General features: G+C 42.4%; 1 protein-coding gene and 1 long non-coding RNA gene across 2 annotated transcripts; both read right to left on the reverse strand.

Annotated features, from left to right (window-relative positions):
• Nucleotides 1-1749: 1749 nt before the first annotated feature.
• LOC135642706 (uncharacterized) lies at nucleotides 1750-7231 on the reverse strand. The gene is made up of 6 exons (XR_010498039.1): nucleotides 6945-7231; nucleotides 6327-6498; nucleotides 5907-6031; nucleotides 5716-5811; nucleotides 2526-2665; nucleotides 1750-2438 (listed from the first exon to the last, which is right to left on the reverse strand). It is a non-coding gene; the product is annotated as an uncharacterized LOC135642706 (long non-coding RNA).
• Nucleotides 7232-12787: 5556 nt separating this feature from the next.
• On the reverse strand, nucleotides 12788-13426 carry LOC135643714 (uncharacterized). The gene has a single exon (XM_065161038.1). The coding sequence runs from the start codon at nucleotides 13259-13261 to the stop codon at nucleotides 13052-13054; it is 210 nt and encodes a 69-aa protein (XP_065017110.1). The 5' UTR covers nucleotides 13262-13426; the 3' UTR covers nucleotides 12788-13051.
• Nucleotides 13427-19041: the final 5615 nt, after the last annotated feature.

Raw genomic sequence — 19041 nt, forward strand, 5'->3', positions numbered from 1 at the left:
ATTCCATGACATTAGGGAATGCATTAATGGTTGCGAACGCAATGGCAGATGACTCCACAAGGTTATCTTCTAAGGTTGCTCCTAACCATAATCATGCAGTAAATGATTTAGTTGGGAAGAGAATGATACCCATTGGTTACAGGTCACTCGTCGCCAACCTCACAGTAATGTAGCTCAATCAACATACTGTTATGCCTTGATTCTTCTAATGGTGCCAAGCTAGGAAAAGGACTGAGGGGACCGACACAGTGACATAGTCCCATCTTGATCTCTAGAGACTAATGGAAAATATCTGGTAGGGCTCCATCTAATGTCAAACTTGTGATAGATGAAGAGAGGAGTCTCCTAACGTAGATGACGACTCCCATTTCTTTCGGTGAAGGTTCATGACACGTAATTAGCATGCCATTATTCCACTGTCAAGCTTGTGATAGAGAAGAAAGTCTATACGGTGGCAGCGCCAAATAAAGGCTATTTTCTGGATAGGGAACGGATGCTCTGGAATGATTGATGTGAAAAGCATTGTAATGACACAAGGAAGAAACTCAAATCTGAAGCTGAAAGGTGCTAAGTTTGAAAACAAGGCTATCTTCACAAATTATCATGTCATGATGCTCAATTTTTCTTCGAATAGCAAGTACTTCCTGACATTTCAATCTCCTGTCGTATGGTTCATAGATTTAGGTGAAACCACTAATCGTGGCTCAAGGAAGAAGGTCATCAGTTGCCTTACACAATGCCAATCATAGATGTAAACTGGTTGTGTGACACACGTGTGATGTTCTTCCCACGTGAATGTGCATTCGTCCAAAGAAGTCCAAATATCTTGAGGACTACTGAGATCATAAACCAAATTGGCACCATCTCCGTGCAAGAGCAGTAATGGTCCCGTTCATTGTCACAATTTTCAGACTTTTTCCTTTATTTTGTTTTGACTTTGGAAGAAAGGTTGCTATCTCTATTTTTCAACTCTCGCCGTTGTTTTTGTTTTTGGCAGACGACTATCCCAAGAGTCTCCTTCCTATGACCAGTGATAGTTCTTTCTGGTTTTTTGTTGTAGATTGAAGGAATCCAATGATAGATGCCAGATATCAAACATGAAGATCAAAGACTAAATGCTACATGCATGGAGTACCTAAAGTTCATGTGGGGGAAGAAATGTTTACAGTTTTAAGCGATCTGTTTCTTTCAAGCCTGCTAGAAATAGTGAAAATAGCTTGCCGTCAAGCCCTTCTCTGCTACCCTAATGCAGATGTAGATGAAAAAATCCTCAAAAACTTTCCAAATACTGACTGTTACATGCAAGGATCTGGCAGCAATAATCTTTAATGAACACCGAATACGTTCGACAGAAATAAAGAACGAAATGATTGGTACCTTTTGAGTTGGTGTCTTTAACTCAGCCCCTATTCCTTGCTGTTTCTGCATCTTAGGAACATGAAATCATTTTGCAATACAGAAATGATAGATGCCAACTTTAAGAATCTATTACATAAAAGAATTAGCTGACCCTTTTTATTCATTTTTAAACAAAAGAGCACAACAGATGACAGAAACGTTTGGAAAAGAAAAAGACAGGATCATGAGAAGAACTATATGATTATACACTTGAAATCTAATGATATATTGTTCTTTCACTTTAAGTTCATATAATGAAAGGCTCAAAAATGTAGTTTCGTCATGCAGATTGATATGCATACGCAAAAGCCTGCGCACTATCCATGCAGAATAAAAAGAATATCCGGAAAAGTAAGTTCCAAATACACAAACCTTCATTCTTCCCAGCTGATTTGGAGCTCATTCTATCTTGTGGACCCTGAGACCCCAGACACAGTTGAAACTAAACTCGAGACAGGATGAAGTAGGAGAGAAAAAGCACATCTAGAATCTTTGCCTGGAGTATTCCAAACTACAAGTCGTAGCAACTGGACCACTGTAAAATGTCTTGGTTCATCTAAAAAACAAAGATTTGGCAAGTGATAAACAATGAATATAAACCCTCAAACTGTGGTCCAACACCCAGATGTGTGTTAGACTAGTTTAGTTGCACCTCTGATGATGGTAATAGACAGCAAAACCCACGGGCATCCAGCTTTTACTAAACAAATCCTGCGCTGATCATGATAGGGTGGATTGTCAGTCCCAGACATAAGAGTGGAAACTTCGCACGACACTGAAGGCAATCGGATTATAAAAAGAGAAAGATCAATGATTTGGTAGGGTTGAAATGTACTTACAGGGTCCAGAGTACATTACACGATCTCTAATGATGAAGGAACAAGATTAGTGAAAGTTCTTGTGGTCCTCTGATGTTTGTCTTAAGCCATGGAATAATGAAGGTGTACTTCCTGAAGAAATTTTAAATTAAGAAAAGCAAGGGAGTTTTGATACCTGCGCATTCAGCAGTTCAACCCATGCAGTGAGTTACGTGAATGGTCCTGCGAAACATATTTCAAATCTCGTCAGTCCAGTTGTCTCCCAGCCTCAACCATATTAAATCTACTTGGGGCCACAAAGCAATGTACATTGAATAGTTGTGGACCTTCCCAACAATTATTGTAGTGTTGTGCTTCAAGGTAATTCACACGCAGGTTCATTTATGTAGATCTTGCATATCTTGCTTGGACTACCGACCATGGCGAAGCATCAAACAAAAGCTGCAATGCTATTCTTGACGTGACAATCCAATTAGTATGAAATCATGATAATATCTAGGACTAGGTTGGATGAACTATTAATAATTCAACGTTATATCCTGGAGGTATACAATTCAAGGTTCTACATGAAGTTTAGGTATCAAATAAATCGTAGTTTTCAGCAATCAAGGTATTTAAGTTACAGTCTTTTGCAAAGAAAAATTACATACAGCCTTGATCTTCTAAATCTGCATGAACTTTGCCTGATTATGATATCCTGATGATATTTGGCAAGCAAAATAAACACAAATAACTCTTGAGTGAAAGAAGCAATTTCTATATTACAATATTGTATATGATATTTGGGGTTTTGGAGCATACACCATCCAAAAGCATTCTACTTTCTTTTCTGTTCTCTCATTCTTTATTGAAGAAGAGTTTAGCTTTTCAAGAGCCTAACAGGAAAACTTAGCTATGACGGCTGATATTTTATTGTAAATTAAATGATGAGATAAATGTGTTATATGTGTTTAAAACTCAGCAATTGATGCAATCAATCATGGGCATCAAATCATACAGGAAAACAAAGATATCTAGTCCCAAAGGCCCCACGGGAAATCCTCTCAGCACTCATTGCATCTAGCTAGACTTGATCACTTCAATAATGGAGGTTCTACCAATCCATTAGCTTCAAAATTTCATAATCTCACTTATATTCTTTATACTTCTCAGACTGTGATGGATATTTGGATGAAAGCATTCATATGGATGACTTAATAAAGAAAGATTAAATGGAATCAATTTAGCCAACATATTCCCAATGCTTGACTAGCATCCGACCTTCTAAATCTTTTTTAGTTGCTGTAATGTGCGTGAACTTGTCTTCCGTAATGAAGTACTATGATCCCAAGGTGATCTGAATTAGGACTATGCCCTTTGAGAGTTTCTCTCTGTGAGAAGGAACAAGATATAAGTTTTAGGAGAGTGTATCTGTGATCTACAAGGATATAGAGCAGAGTAATGATCAGATCTCTATTTGGATGGAGAAGACTCTTCATGCTAAACAATGCATCCAGATGTAATCAACGAAAAAAACAAACAAAACGCCCAAGAACAGCTATTATGGTCAATAATCCTGGCGCTGGACAGCAGCAGGATTGCTGATACAAGGCTATGTTTGTGATCGATGTAGTTGATATTGCCATGTATCACACTATTTCGTTCCTGTCCCAAAGTTAATCTTCACCTATCCACCTGAGTATTCTCTCTCTTTCTCCAACAATCTCATGAATATTTTTCTAATATTCTTCCCCTATTCAAGTATGGTTTAATTGTCGCCCCCTTACTTGTAAAGATGGATGATACAATCAATTTTGTCTATAATCATAGTTATATAGATGATATGACTAGCTTTATCAACATCATAAGCTTGTCCATTTGATGTGGCCACACCACAAGCTTGATTTTGGTTATCCAGTTAATCTTAACTCGAATATTCTTTTGCACATTCTCTCCCTCTTTCAATTATTATAAATTTTTAATTTTTTGGATCTCTCTTTTTTTTTGCTTTTTCAAGCATTCTTATTTTTTTCACTCATTCATTTTGTTTGCCAACCTTGACTCTAATACTATGAATCTTACAATAATAAGTATGAGTCAAACTAATCAACGTTAATATATATTGAGTCAAACATCAATTTAACCTAAAAGCTTAAGTTGTCAGTTTGTAGGTTAGACTCAAATATATATCATTCGACTCTCTCGATATTTAACAATGTATATATATACATACATATATACATATATATATATATATAATAACAAAAATCTGTTTTCCCCTTGAATGGTCAAACACAGATTATATCAAATATAAACAGCTAATCTTAGCTCGCTACTACCAATAGCAACAAAAAGGGGACAACCACGAACATATATTAGCATCACCTTATTGCTGTCATGATCTCATATATTTGCGCCACCCCTTCCACTTGCTGAACCAAATGGACACGATGTGCAGCATGCAAGTCTTTGTATTGAAAGACTTCTCGGACTTGTACAAACGTGTGTTGCACGAAAACTCAGTTGAACCTGCCATGCCCTTTCGGCAACTCGGTGATAATAGTTGACCTTAGAAAATGTTACCAACAATTGTTGATTTTATATTAGTGTTATTCGTATTAAATTTGTATTACCACTATGAGATTTATTTGTTTGTGAGATTAATATTAAAAGCTGCCACAGAGTTCGTCAACTTATAAGATTAAATATATTATGGTATTGAACATTTTCAAAAGACTGTTCTATGGTCACATCAACTAAAATAAGTGAATAAAGTTTGAGTATTCAAGTATGTCAACTGATCTTTTAGAATTTTGGGCATGTTTGGCCCCCAATTTTAGAAGGTTGAGATCCTGTTAACAGTTGGATATAAAATCTTACCAAATTATCATTGCTAGCTCTTAATATCTAGGTGCAACACATAGTCAAACACTTGCTAATGAAAAAGAAGTTGATGACTATGAATATATTATTCCCACCAAAATTGCAGATCTACCAATGCCCGAACTAAAATTATGACGCCTAAAATTGGGGTGTTTTACATTGGTCAGCCAGTTTCTAGGGACATTTTTTGCCTGGTTAAATATTCACAACTGACTTTAGAAGGCTGACTTCCTAAGAGAAATGAGATACAAAATTTTTATCAAATCTTCCATAGAACTTTTTCTCTAATTGCAATGTGCAGTCAACCCCAGCTCCTAAAACCATAATTAGTATATTATTGTTACTATTTAGAAAATGAAGTTTAGAGAAGACAGATCACAATTGACAGTATTCAGCTTTCACGATGGACATGGTCAGTGATCCATGAGTTGGACAGAAAGGAAAAGAGAAACAAAAGTGACTGCTATAAACTATGTGAACCATTGCTTCATTTTAGAGCCACACTAGGCAAAAACTCGAACAATCAAGTGTGTGAGAAGATGCATAAACTATGTGCCAGGTGATATCCCTATCTCGGACAAATACTAGGGAAATATCAGTTTTCTAATATCGACTATGGGCTGAAGAAATTCCTCACCAGCTTACAGATGTGACTGCTCGAGTTAGAAGCGACGGACGGATCCGCAGCCGGACATAGGATCCCGAAATTGCAAGATGATTTCTATATCTTTTCCTTGGAAAACATCAGACAGGCAGAGCATTATGTTAGAAACATCTTATCTATTATGTGCTTAACAACCCTAATTTATTGTCGCATGTCTTGCTAACCTCGTCTTCGAGTAGTCCCATATGTGCCACTGGAGTCCGTGCCACCTCTCTGAAACAAGAATTGCCGCTTCACGTGGAAGTAGTGTCCTCATGAAGCCTCAATATTGCATCTTGGATGATGTAACCTGTCATAAGCAGGTTTATCCTATCATCGCACGGTTGTATTTGTATCAAAGTTCAATAATATTGACCTCCCATGCATCATAATTATCAATTTAAAACAGAATTAACAATAATGATTTCAAAAATTATAAAGAAAAACTATAAAAATCCTGACCATTCGATAATTAATGCACGGTGAGCCATGCAAAGTTGCAGATGTTCCTTACCGACCAAGTCATACTTTTTGTGATCATGATTGAGGGCAGACCAGATGCAAAAAAAAACTAGTTCCAGATTCTAGTCTGAATGCTAGCGTACCGTGACATCATCATGGTAAAGGAGCTTCATCAAAATGGTGCGCCGAAACATAGAAACCAGCCACTTCAGCTTTTTATTTTGAAGTAAAACAAACGAGTAACCGCCATCACGCTTACCCTCCTCAGGCGTTTGATCCAAAGGTCTCATCAGAATCATCTTGCCAGCAGAGCTCCTGAAACATACAACTAACTGTTTAAATGCATACCTATCAATGCCCACCAGATGACAAAATATTTTCACTTGGACGGCTATGATGGGATAAAGAGGAACATGAACCCCTTCATATTTAGGCATAACTTGACAGACTCCATCAATTTTATCTGATTGGATCAGAGGTTACATCAATCATGTTAGATTTTAGACGCACCGTTCTTTTTGTTTCCGGTCCGACTAATTTTCATGCAAACCTCATAATTTTTCGAACAAGTATAGCTGAAGGAAACTGCAGCTATGTGTATTGACATGCTTTAGTTCATGTAAATCACAAAGACAGACAAAGAGAAACAAGAGAGTTCAATCGACAACTGAAGTCTTGGATATATTTGTGGCTCCGGAGTGTACGTCCTATAAATGAAAACTAAGTCGAATCAATCGATAGTCAAGAAAGTTGGTCCTTACGAGTATACTGGTCGATCATCGGACCTGACGTCTCCTCACAAATACAGAACATAAGCGTCTTCAGGTACTTCTTCTGCAACGCATCATAGGCACCTAAGTGAAAATTAAAACCAAATTGCTCAGACAAAACCACATATCTCCTTCAAAATACAAGAAGCAGAACTTTTCTGATCTACAATAAAACTATGACTATAATTATTATTATATTTTGGCATATTGATCTATAAGCCACCGAAAGCAATCCCCTTAAAACTTCACCAAGTTAATGAACTTAGACCACATTCTCGAAAAACTGCATTAACTAGAATCTCATTTAGCATCCTAACACTGTCCAAGTCTGGAAGACACGGAAGGCTACTATGCGTTCCTTTCAATTCAGGCACAGTCTGATCACTAGTAACAACTATAGTTGCACAATTAGTAAGAAATTACGAAGAAAATCCAATAGAACTAAATAATCGCTTCGTTTCCTTCCTATGAAACGGTGAATACTCCCGATTTAAAAGAAAGGGTCTCGATCTAGCATGATCAAGCAGCAGAAAACACCGATCTGAAGAAAAGAGATCCAGAAGGAAACGCTCATGCAATCCACTACACAAAGACAGACAGGAAAGTTAACTACAATCGGATCGAAGAAAGAAAGGGATAGATCCAAAGAAGAGTTCGTTGATCGGGTTACCAAGAGCAGCGAATCATTGTCTGTGATCTCGGTTTCCTTCACTAGCCGAGCAAAACAGAGAACCAAATCGGATCAGAAAGGCAAGACGAAACTGAGATAGAGAGGGAAGGAAAAGAGAGCAAGCCATTTCGAACGAGGCGATCGAGATAGCTCAACAGAGAATGAGGGATGGGGAAGAGTTCGAAACGTTGGCGGGATGGGGTGGGCTCTCTATAGGCGACGAGGCTAAATGTTTAGCTTTATGATTCGTTCGTGGGTTCTCGAATGTCGCCGAGGGCATTGCCGTCTGTAAATTTCAATCTCGAGTCTGGAATTTTGGGCGGTTAATTTTTGAAAAGCGTATTTAGAATAGCTGTTAAAATGCCCATTCAACCGTTACAATGATTGTAACGGTTCGTATATTTCATATTAGTATATCGGACGTCATAAGAAGCGGTAATTACAACGCGGACGGCAAATAGCGTGTCCTATTGGTTCAATCTCGACTATACCAATAAGAATCAAATTAATGCTCCAAAACAAGCCGATAGTAAGTCTAATCCAAGCCGATCGCAATCTTCGTTTGGAGTTGTTGGGGAACCTTATGTCATGGCCAATGGATCGGCATGGCTTAGTCCAATCTTGAGTGCACAGAGTTGCCCATGTGGATACTCGAACGGAGGTGGTCAATATTAGGTTCGGTCTGGGCTTCGTATCCAGAATTGATTCGAGATAGAGCAAGGAGTTGCTCGTCCTCCCCCGCCAAGTTCCTGCACACAGGCTGAAGTCAAGAGAGAGATTTACTGACTCGATCCATCCGAAACATAAGTTAGTGTTGAGTAGGATTAAGTGGAGTTGAAGTGTTCGAGGTCCTCCCCCCTGACGCTGATTAGGGGGTTGACTTTTATACCTACGAACAAGGGTCGATAGTACGTGATCTATTAATAGTGGTTGATTCCTCGGGTGGCCATCTTGTATCTCTTATGCGAGCATCGATCGACCTGCATGGATCTACGTCACGTAGTGCCATTTTGAGCTTTCCAGAGCGACTTTATGCTATGCGATGTCGTCTCGTATGGCTTCGGATAGCGGGGGAACATGTGATCGTCACGTTGATGCAATGCAACATATCAGCCATGAGGCTCCGCGTTAGTGTTGACATGGCTACTGACTATTGCCACGGGGGTGGTACTAGAATAGATCGGGCATTGGACTGGTCAAGACATGACTCAGACATTGGACTAGCTATGAGGCATGGCTTGTGCATTGGACTGATTGAGATACAACTCAGACATTAGACTGGTTACGAGGTGTAGCTCGGGCATTGGACTGGTTGAGACGTGACACGAACATTATTTGGCTGAGGTGCACAACTCAGGCACTGTTTGGCCGAGGTGCACCACTCGGACACTGTTTGGTCGAGGTGCACAACTCAGGCACTATTTGGCCGAGATGCACCACTTAGACATTGTTTGGCCAAAGTGCATGACTCAAGCACTGTTTGGTCGAGTTGCATGACTTGGGTATTGTTTGGCCGAGGTGCACAACTTGAGCACTATTTAATCGAGGTGCATGACTCTGGCACTATTTGGCTGAATGCACCACTCGAGCACTATTTGGCTAAGGTGCACCACTTAGGCACTGTTTGGTCGAGGTGCATAACTCGAGCACTGTTTGGCCAAGGTGCACAACTTGGGCAATGTTTGGCTGAGGTGCACCACTCAGACACTATTTGGCCAAGGTGCATAACTTGGGTACTATTTCGGTACTATTTGGTCAAGATGCATAACTTGGACACTATTTGGCTGAGGTGCATGACTCAGGCACTGTTTAGCTAAGGTGCATAACTTGGATATTGTTTAGTTAAGGTGCATAACTCGGGCACTGTTTGATCGAGATGCACAACTCGGACACCGTTTGGCCAAGGTGTACGACTTAGGCACTGTTTGGCCGAGGTGCACAACTCAGGCACTTGCTCCACTGTAGCAAGGCCTTTTTTTTTTTTTTTCTTTTTTGATCTACACACCTTGGGCTCATCTACTTCCGGCCTCGATAAAGGATGCCTTCTTCTTTCTCAGATCTGCTCACATGGGTAGCTCCTAGTGGGGCCTCTTGTGCGACTCCTTGCACTTTCTTACCACTAGTACCTCTGCAGTAACATACTAGTTGGCCTATTAGAGCATCTTGGGAATGGTCGCTGGTGGTCTCTCGACTAGTGACCAAAAGAACCTTGAATGTTGTAGGCCCGTCAAGAATGCTTGCATAACCAAAGAGGGGTGAGCATTCGGAACCCCTTGGATCTCAGTAGTGAAGCGAGCGATGAAGAGGGAGAGGGATTCATCCTTCTTCTGCCTTAGCCTGAGGAGCATGGCCATGAATAGTTCAGGTCACGTGCTGGCTAAGAAGTGAAGCTTGAGTTCCCTTGTAACCTAATCAAAATACGAGACCAAGGATGACCTTAATTGGTTATACCACATCCAAGTCGGGCCTCGGAGGGTGGTAGAAAATGCCCGACACATCAGGACATCGGAAGTGTCATATAGGGCCATCTGGGCCTGAAAGGTAGCAAAGTGGTCCGCTGGATCGGAGCCACCATCATAAGACTCCAACATCGAGGAGCAAAAGTTGAGGGGGATAGGCTTGTCCTAGATTTCTTGGGCAAAGGGTGACCCAACTGAGGTACTTTCCTTGAGCTTCTCCTTAGATTTATGGAATTCCTTTTGAACCTCGTCTAGGCGTCGATTCACCAATCGCAACTGGGCCTAGAACAAGTCGATCGCCGAGTCAGACGATAGGGTGTTGGCTTCGGGGAAGGTCGAGGCAATGTGTTTAGGCACAGGGACGTTGTGCTCTGTCATTGGCCTCGAGTGTCCTGATTGCTCCCTGGTTAGGGGATAGGCATCTAGAGCTAGATGTGGCTGGTTGATCGGGGTGGCATTGTGATATGTAGGGATGAGCATAGGTTGGATCAACAACGACGGTCGTGGGGGGAGAACCATGTACTGAGCTAGCTAGGGTATGACGGGTACGATGGTCTACATCATCCCAGTTAACGCTTGCACTTGGTGGTTGAGGTTGAGGAATGCTGGGAAATAGCGGGTCGACTTCTCATGCATAGTGGAAAATAAAAATAAAATCAGAATTTTTAAAGTTAACTACTTGGTCATTGTGCCACGATTGTTATGCGAGAAAACCACAAAACCGAAGAATTGAACGTATCATGTTGGTAATGTTACCTAGAGAGATTGTATATCCTTGAAATTTCTAGATCCAATGGAGTGGATGAAGGAGAACTTACATACTCCTCTCTAGCAGTAATCTACATAGCACACGCAGCGATGACGCTCCTCAGATCATTGCGTGATCTCCCCCTTCGTGTGCATCATAAGGCTAGAGACCATATATTGGGCATGGTAATGTCAGACACATACGAAGTCCTATCTGAGTCTCGCTCTAATTAGATTCCCCCGAAGAACTCCTCTCTCGATCCGAACGACCCTAACTAGGGATTTTGTCTGAGTGAGCACACACAAGATATTTCTCTCCTGATGTCGAGAGTGGATGATCCTCTATTGACACTTAATTGTCTTCATAAGATTGGTTGTCATTCCCAAGAACTAGTTGTACCAGATCTGGAACTTCTAAACCTGTAAGTCCGACGTCAAAGAATGGAGTACTCATACAAGGCATCTTTGGTATCTAAAGTCTAAGGACCAGACACACAACTAGGACTATAGAATCATTATCTAACGTCAGGTATCATTAACCATCCAGCATTCCATAAGTAGATCAATCAATGAACTTATTCTCTAATGAGCACATGTACTGTACCTCAAGTGTCCCTACATGAGCGACTATGAGACTAGCCACCTCCATCATATGGACCAATATACAGCGCTCCGGCAGTTATCTCAATGTCCTTCACAAGTGATGATTTAGGATTTGTGTTTAAAAGTGAATCAGTCTCATTATCGTGATCTCATCACGATTCGATTCCCATTGCACAAATCCAAGAATATCACAATATACATCCAGATAATATATGATAAAATGCCAGTAATAATAAGTAAAGAGATTGTCGTAGCGTGTTACATGTGTCATCACTCACATGATTGGCTTGTAAGGCATATATAACTAACAAGGAATGCCTCGATGGAGACGACCAGCTACCTCGCACCAGCCCCGGAAGGCAAGAGCCCGTGATCGTTGAATAAATGCTAATAGTGCCCTAGAGTCTTAAGCCGAGGCACTTCTATCCATATGCGGGAGAGTGGGGAGTTGCCCTCCGAGGTCAAAGGTGGAGATGGTGGCGGGTGCCTTCTCGCCAGGGTGTTTGCTTGGGTTATTTAGTGGTGGACGCTATTGTGACATCGGGCCCTTCTTTAGTGCCAAAACTATTAAGGAACCTTTTGCCATGGCTAATAGATCAGCACGACTTAGTCCAATCTCGAGTGTGCATTGTCGCCCACATGGATGCTCAAACGAAGGTGGTCGACTTTAAGTTCAGTCCGGGTTTTGTCTCCTGAATTGATCCGAGGTAGAGCAAGGAGTTGCTCTTCCTCCCCTACCAAGTTTCTACACACAGATCGAAGTCGAGAGGGGGATTTCCCAACTCAACCTCTCCGAAGTATAAGTTAGTGTTGAGTGGGGTTAAGTGGAGTTGAAGTGTTCGAGGTCCTCCCCTTGACGCTGATTAGGGGATTGGCCTTTATACCTATGAACGAGGGTCGGTCATACATGATCTATTAATGGTGATCGGCTCCTTGGGTAGCCGGCTTGTACCTTATGTGCGAGCTCTAATCGACCTACACGGATTCGCGCCGAGCGACGCCGTTCCAAACTTTCCGGAGCGGCTTTGTGCTATGCAGCGTCATCTCGTACAGCCTCGGATAGTGTCGGAATAGGTGACCATCGAGTCCGAGGTATCACGTCGATGTAATGCACCATATCAATCCTAAGGCTCAGCGTTGGCACTAACGTGGCTACTGAATGCTACCGTGGGGATGGTACCAGAATATACCCTATCAGGAGTTACTTAGGGAACTCTCTAATCATCTAACATAGTAATTAAAATAAATAACTACTTCACCGTATAAATATTTAAATTTTTTTTTTATTTTTTCCTTTTCTTCTCATCCACTTTGTTATTTTGAGCTAGGGAGCTAATTACCATCTGATGCAGTAATTAAAATCGAGAACAACTTCAATAGATCCACAGAATGATTATTAATCAACATAGACGAAGACCTTTCTTACACTTGAGACTAATGAAGTTCCATCAAGGGTGGGAGCCTCTTCCATGATAAGAATCGCCAGGGAACAACACAAGAGCGGAGACAATTAGCCACGCAACCAAGTGGGAGAATGAGAGAGAGAGAGAGTGTATGCAGTGGCTTTGGGTGCTTAGATAGATGAGCAGGGGTGGGTGGGTGTTAGAGGAGGATGCAGGCTAGCCAGTGTAGACGTGGACGCCGACGGCGAGGATGAAGATGGCGGTGAGGGCGAAGAAGATGATGGAGTGGACGAAGATGGCGATGCCGCTGGTCTGGAGGGTGCCGAACTCGACCAGCCGCCCCTTGCCTGGGATCTGGAACAGCAAGCCCGGGGAGAGCAGCACGAAGAGCACCACCGCCACGAACACCGGACCCCAGTCCGCCATCTCTCTCTCTCTCTCTCTCTCTCTCTCTCTCTCTCTCTCTAGATCTCTCTTTCCTTGTCCTGCTACTGATGGTAATCTCTATCTTGCAGTCTTTGCAACAGGGAGGGGAGGAAGACAAGAGGTTGAGGGAGGGATAAGGAGAAGGGAAAGGAATGAAAAGGTTTTGTGTGCGAACCGACACATGCAAAAGGCAACACCACTACCATCTCAACCACCGGGGGTCTCCTCAACGTCGTCTATTGTCAAGTCGCTGCCCATGGCCGAGGAAACGGACAGGAGAAGGGAAGACGACGAGACACGTCGAAGCTTTCTCCACGCGGGTCCACGTCAGCGAGGAATGGAATTCCCCAACCACGGTTGTCGGTGGCCATTGTGCAAGCACGCACTTTGATGATGCCTTTTATTTTCTTTTATTTTATTTTAATACTATTATTGAAAATTCTGATCGTCCAACTCGTTCGATCGCGAAGCCAATCTCTCCGTCATAGCTATAAGATTGTGGGCTGAGCATACTCGATCGAAGATCTTACAAAATTATATCCGATGCATACAATTAGGTTAATAAAATTAAAAAATAATAAAATATTTGAACGATTCAAAAATCTTTTGATGAATTATTGTACATGTCATCTTCTTATAAAGAGTTTAAGTAATTGTTATGATAAATGATAAGTTAATACATAGAAACGATTATCCACAGTATGTTTTTACTTAGCTTACGTGTCAGATTAATGGGGCATCTAAACGAATATTAAGTTGATGCTTACTTATCAATTATTATTATATTATTTTTATTTTATTAAATATCATTGATTAATATTGATTTGTCTGTAAAAACACTATATGCTTTTACTTATGGTGCCCCACTGCGATGACTTTATTATCTTTTTGAATTTATTATATAATATAAAGAAATCAATTTATTTTATCACCCTCTTCGTTTTTCACAATGCTGCATCTTCCTCTCTTTCCATATTATCATCCTTTTTTATTTTTATCATATTTATTTTCTCTCCTTATTACCATTGCTAAGGACCCCACATACAACATTCGTTATTCCTCGGTCGCCTCTCATTGTCCTCTTTGCATTCTATCATACTCATCATCTCTAACTCCTCACTGTTTTTGCCTTATCTTCTTTCGATTCACCTATCTATCTATAAATTTTACTATAAATTATATATTTCTTAAAAAAGAAAGACTATTAATTATTGATAAATTATTTACAAAGACGTGTGCCAAACAATCTCACGAGATGAATTTTCATCGTGATAAAAGTTCCCACGAGGCGAGATGGTCGGTGTCACCATTAGTTGTTGTACGACTACCCACACTGACCTCCACAAACCAAGTCCAAAATGACGTAAAACAAGAATTTGAGGTACTAACTTATTTAGATTAATGATAAAATTGAGAATCCGAAAGATATATAATTTACTGATGTTCTAAATTGTTGGTGAATCTTTACACCATGGTCGAGGAGTCAGCACAGCTGAGTCCAATCCTGAATGTGTAAGGTCGCCCACGCGAAGACTCGGGCAGCGGAAGTGCGCATCGAGTTGGGTTGAGTTATGAGTCTTGCGACCTGCTTCTTTGTCGCCAAACCCTGCACATAAGTTGAGGTCAAGAGAGCGATTTCCCAACTCTATCCCTCTGAAGCTCAAGTTAGCATTGAGTGGAATAAGAGTAAGTTGAATGTGCGAAAAGACGTCCCTTAGTGCGAGCCAAGTGGTGGGTTTTTATACCTGTATATGGGGGTTGATCGTACCTAGTTCATTAATGACCACCAACCCCTTAAGCGGCTAGCCTATATCTTCCGTGTGGAGGCCGGTTGGCAGAGTTTTCTTTATAAACCCCCACCCATTCCGCTGGTTCTTACTCATTCATTCCTATGCTCCGACTCCCTTCATTGTTTTCCTTGGATGGTTAGCGGTTCAGGTCGGTCAGGATGTCTTCTTCCTCTTCCTTTTCTTCATATAGTTAATTGGGGTCTGAGGTTGCAGCGTCAAACTCAAGTAGCTCGACCTCTACCCACTTCATGAAGTAATCTACCCCAACAATGAAGAACCTTCGTTGTCCTGAGGTTAGGGGGAAGGGGCTGAGGAGATCCATGCCCCACTACACAAAGGGTCATGCATAGTCAACCATGGTTAATGGGACCATGGGTTGATGTTGTGCCCGAGCATGCTTTTGTCATTATGGGTATCATTGTACATAAGTCGTGGCATCCCGACATATGGTTGGCTAGTAATAGCCTTGTCAAAGGATTTTGAAGGTTAGCGTTCAGCTGCCAATATGCTCTCCGCATATTCTCTCATGGACCTCAACTAAAATTGCTTGGGCCTCATCGGGGGCCATGCACCTCGGTAGTGGCTAGGCGGATGACCTTCAATGTAGTCATCCGTTCATCTTGCAATACCAAGCTTATGTTCGTCGAAGCCGTTGGGAGGCGGCCTTGTCGGTCGGTAGCGTTCCATCCTTCTTGTAGCAGAGGATTTCCTCTATCGAATTTGGAATCACATCGATTTCAGCAACATCCTTGGCTGCGATGGTTCGGGAAGGGAGTTGCTTGACCTTCGAATGAGGTGGTTCGGAGCTTAGACCCGAGGCAAGCTTTGCCGGTGCATCTGCTTACATGTTTTGCGCCCAAGGAACCCTTGTCATCGTAAAGTATTGGAAGCGACCGACGAGTTGTCTTGCCTACGATAAGTATTTTGACATAGTTGTCTCGAGCCTCATAGTCCTCATTGATGCGACCGACCACCAATTGTGAGTCAGTGAAAACCTCGATGCTTCTTACTTAGAGCTCCAGGGCTATTCTAAGCCTAAACAAAGCACTTCGTACTTAGTTTCGTTGTTAGTAGCTTTGAATCCGATGTGAAGTGTGTGTCTATACTGTTAGCCATCGGGTCCCTTTAGAACGAGTCTGGCTCCCCCTCTTTTAGCGTTTGCTGAGCCATCCACATGTAGAGTCCATCGTTGCTCGGCGTGCATGCCGTTATTATCTTCGGGAGGGGTTAACGTCAAGATGAAGTTAGCGATGGCTTGAGCTTTGATGGTCGTCCTTGGGATGTATTGTAAATCAAATTCTCCGAGCTCTACCAACCATTTGAGCATCCGCCCTGGTATGTCAAATTTTGATAGAATCTGCCTTAGCAGTTGGTCAGTGACTACTTGGATCAAGTGGGCTTGGAAATACGAGTGCAACTTTCGGGCAGTCTATACAAGCGCCCAAGCTACCTTCTCGATCGGTTGATATCGTGCCTCGGGTCTTTTAGGATGTGGCTCGTGTAATAGATTAGTTGTTGTGCCCCAGAATCCTCCTAGGTTAGGATAGAACTGACTGCATGTTCAGATGCCGTGAGGTAGAGGCTGAGCGATTCATTCGAAGCGACCAAGGCGAGTCGGGGTAGTTAGGCGAGATATTCCTCTTCACATTTCGAGGTCCCCCTGAAGTCCTTTGGGCTCTTTAGAGCTTCGAAAAAGGGCTGGCAGTTGTTCGCTGATCAGGACAAGAATTAGGTGAGAGCAGTAAGTCTCTCAATCAAGCGTTGTAACTTCTTTACTGAGTGGGGGGATTACATGTTGATGATGGCTCAAACCTTCTCGGGGTTGGCATCTATCCCCCTTTGGTGGATGATAAATTCGAGAAATTTTCTCACACAGACATTGAAGGCACACTTGGCAGGGTTGAGGCGCATGTTGAACTTCCTAATCATCTTGAACGCCTCGGTCAAATCCGCTAGGTGAGTTCGAGTGAACTTGCTTTTCACGATCATGTTGTCGACATAAACCTCCATGTTTCTCCTGATCTGGTGAGCGAACATATTATTCACTATTCTTTGGTATGTCACCCTGACATTCTTTAACCTGAATGACATGACCTTGTAGTAGTAGACTTAGTGTGTGATGAAGACAATATGTTCCTGGTCCTCGGGGGCCATTTTGATTTGATTGTTTCCCGAGAAGGCATCCATGAATGAAAGAAGCCCATGCCTCGAGGTTGCATTGACCAGTTGGTCGATCCTTGGGAGCGGATAACAATCCTTTGGGCATGCTTGGTTAAGGTTGGTGTAGTCAACGCATATTAGCCAGCTTCCATTAGGTTTTTTAACGAGGACTATATTTGATAACCAATGAGGGTATTTCACCTCGGCTATGAATCCCGCCGCCAGCAACTGCTCTACTTCATCGCTTACTATCTTTTGTCAGTCGGGAGCCAACTTCTGTGACTTCTACTTCACCAGTCGTGCTTGGGGATAGATGTTTAGGTAATGTTATGCCACTCTTCGATCAATTCAGGGCATGTCTTTTGGGGACCAAGCAAAGACGTCAACATTTTTAGTCAGAAAGTTGATGAGTTGTACTCGTTCTTCCTCTGAGAGTTTCGACTCGATTTTCATGATCTTATCGGGTCAATTCCTATCTAGTGGAACCTCTAGGGTATGTTCGGTTGGTTCGGGATGCAATGATGGTTTTGCGATGTCCCTAGGGTTGGTGATGGGCTTCTTGTGCTTTCGTTTCTTAGGTAGTGTGACGGTCGCCATGTAACATTGTCTTGATTCCCGAGGGTCGCTCCACACATCCCTGATCCCGGCTCGAGTTGGGAACTTCATCGCCCGATGGTAGGTAGAGATGACAGCTTTGAATTTGTTGAGGGTCGGGTGGCCCAGGATAGCGTTATACATCGAGGGGAGCTCCACAACCATAAAAGTCACCATGACAATCTTGGATCTTGGCTCTTCCCCCAAGGTAACTCACAAAATGACAGTGTTGAGGGGCGAGATGGAGTCTCCCATGAATCTAGTGAGCATCGATGGCATCGGAGTAAGGTCTTCTTTGGCTAGGCCAAGCTTCTGGAAGGCATCGAAGTACAGGATGTCGGCGGAACTCCCAGTGTCCACCATGATCCTTTTGACCCGAGCATTAGCAATCCTAACTGAGATCACTAATTCATCGTCATGGTGGGGTTGCTCAGTTTCTCCCATCGGGAAGGTGATCTCGAGCTCCTACTATTGTATAGGGCACTTTTCTATAGCTACTCAGGCATAGGCCTTCCGTCCCGATGTGCTATCTCCTCCCAAGGCTAGCTCGCCTATGATTATGTCGATCTGCTTCTCAACGGGAACCAAGGGGTGCAGAGAGGATTCTCATGGCCTTCTGATGTAGTGTCCAAGGTGTCCTCGATGGATGAGCTCCTCGATTTGGTTTTTCAAGTCATGGCATTCCTCGATATCATGACCATAGTCGCAATGAAATTGATAGTATTTTGAGTGACTTTTTAGTTCCCAGAGGGGTCTTCATCGGGTTGGGCACTCTTAAGAGTCCTCACTCTCTGATCTGGAGGAATATTTCTATTCTGGATGAATTCAATGGTGGGAGAGAGGGTTTCGGGAATGATTGGTTGGCTCAATCAAGCCCTCTTCTTGGCGGGCCTTGAACCTACCCTCGGGATGACTCTCCGCAGGGCCTCTTGTGCTCTTTGCACCTTCCCACCACCAACGCCTCAGTAACTATGTACTAATTTGTGCACTGAAGTATCTCGGGGACGGACATCGCTGGCCATTCAACCAGTGACCAAAAGAATCTAGATGATCACAGACCCATAAAAAATGCTTGCATTAACAGAGAAGGGTGAGCATTAGGGACTCCTCGGGTCACAGTAGCAAAATGAGCGATGAAATGGGAGAGAAGCTTATCATCTTTCTGGTTGAGGCCAAGAAGCATGGCTGTAGATGGCTTTGGCCATGTGCTGGCAAGGAAGTTAAGCTTAAACTCTT

This window comes from Musa acuminata, chromosome BXJ3-7 (assembly GCF_036884655.1).
Source record: "Musa acuminata AAA Group cultivar baxijiao chromosome BXJ3-7, Cavendish_Baxijiao_AAA, whole genome shotgun sequence".
NCBI classification, from domain to species: Eukaryota; Viridiplantae; Streptophyta; class Magnoliopsida; order Zingiberales; family Musaceae; genus Musa; species Musa acuminata.

What these genes read in the sequence shown, in the direction of transcription:
- LOC135643714 (XM_065161038.1), bottom strand. Translation starts at nt 13,261, where the DNA reads ATGGCGGACTGGGGTCCGGTGTTCGTGGCGGTGGTGCTCTTCGTGCTG.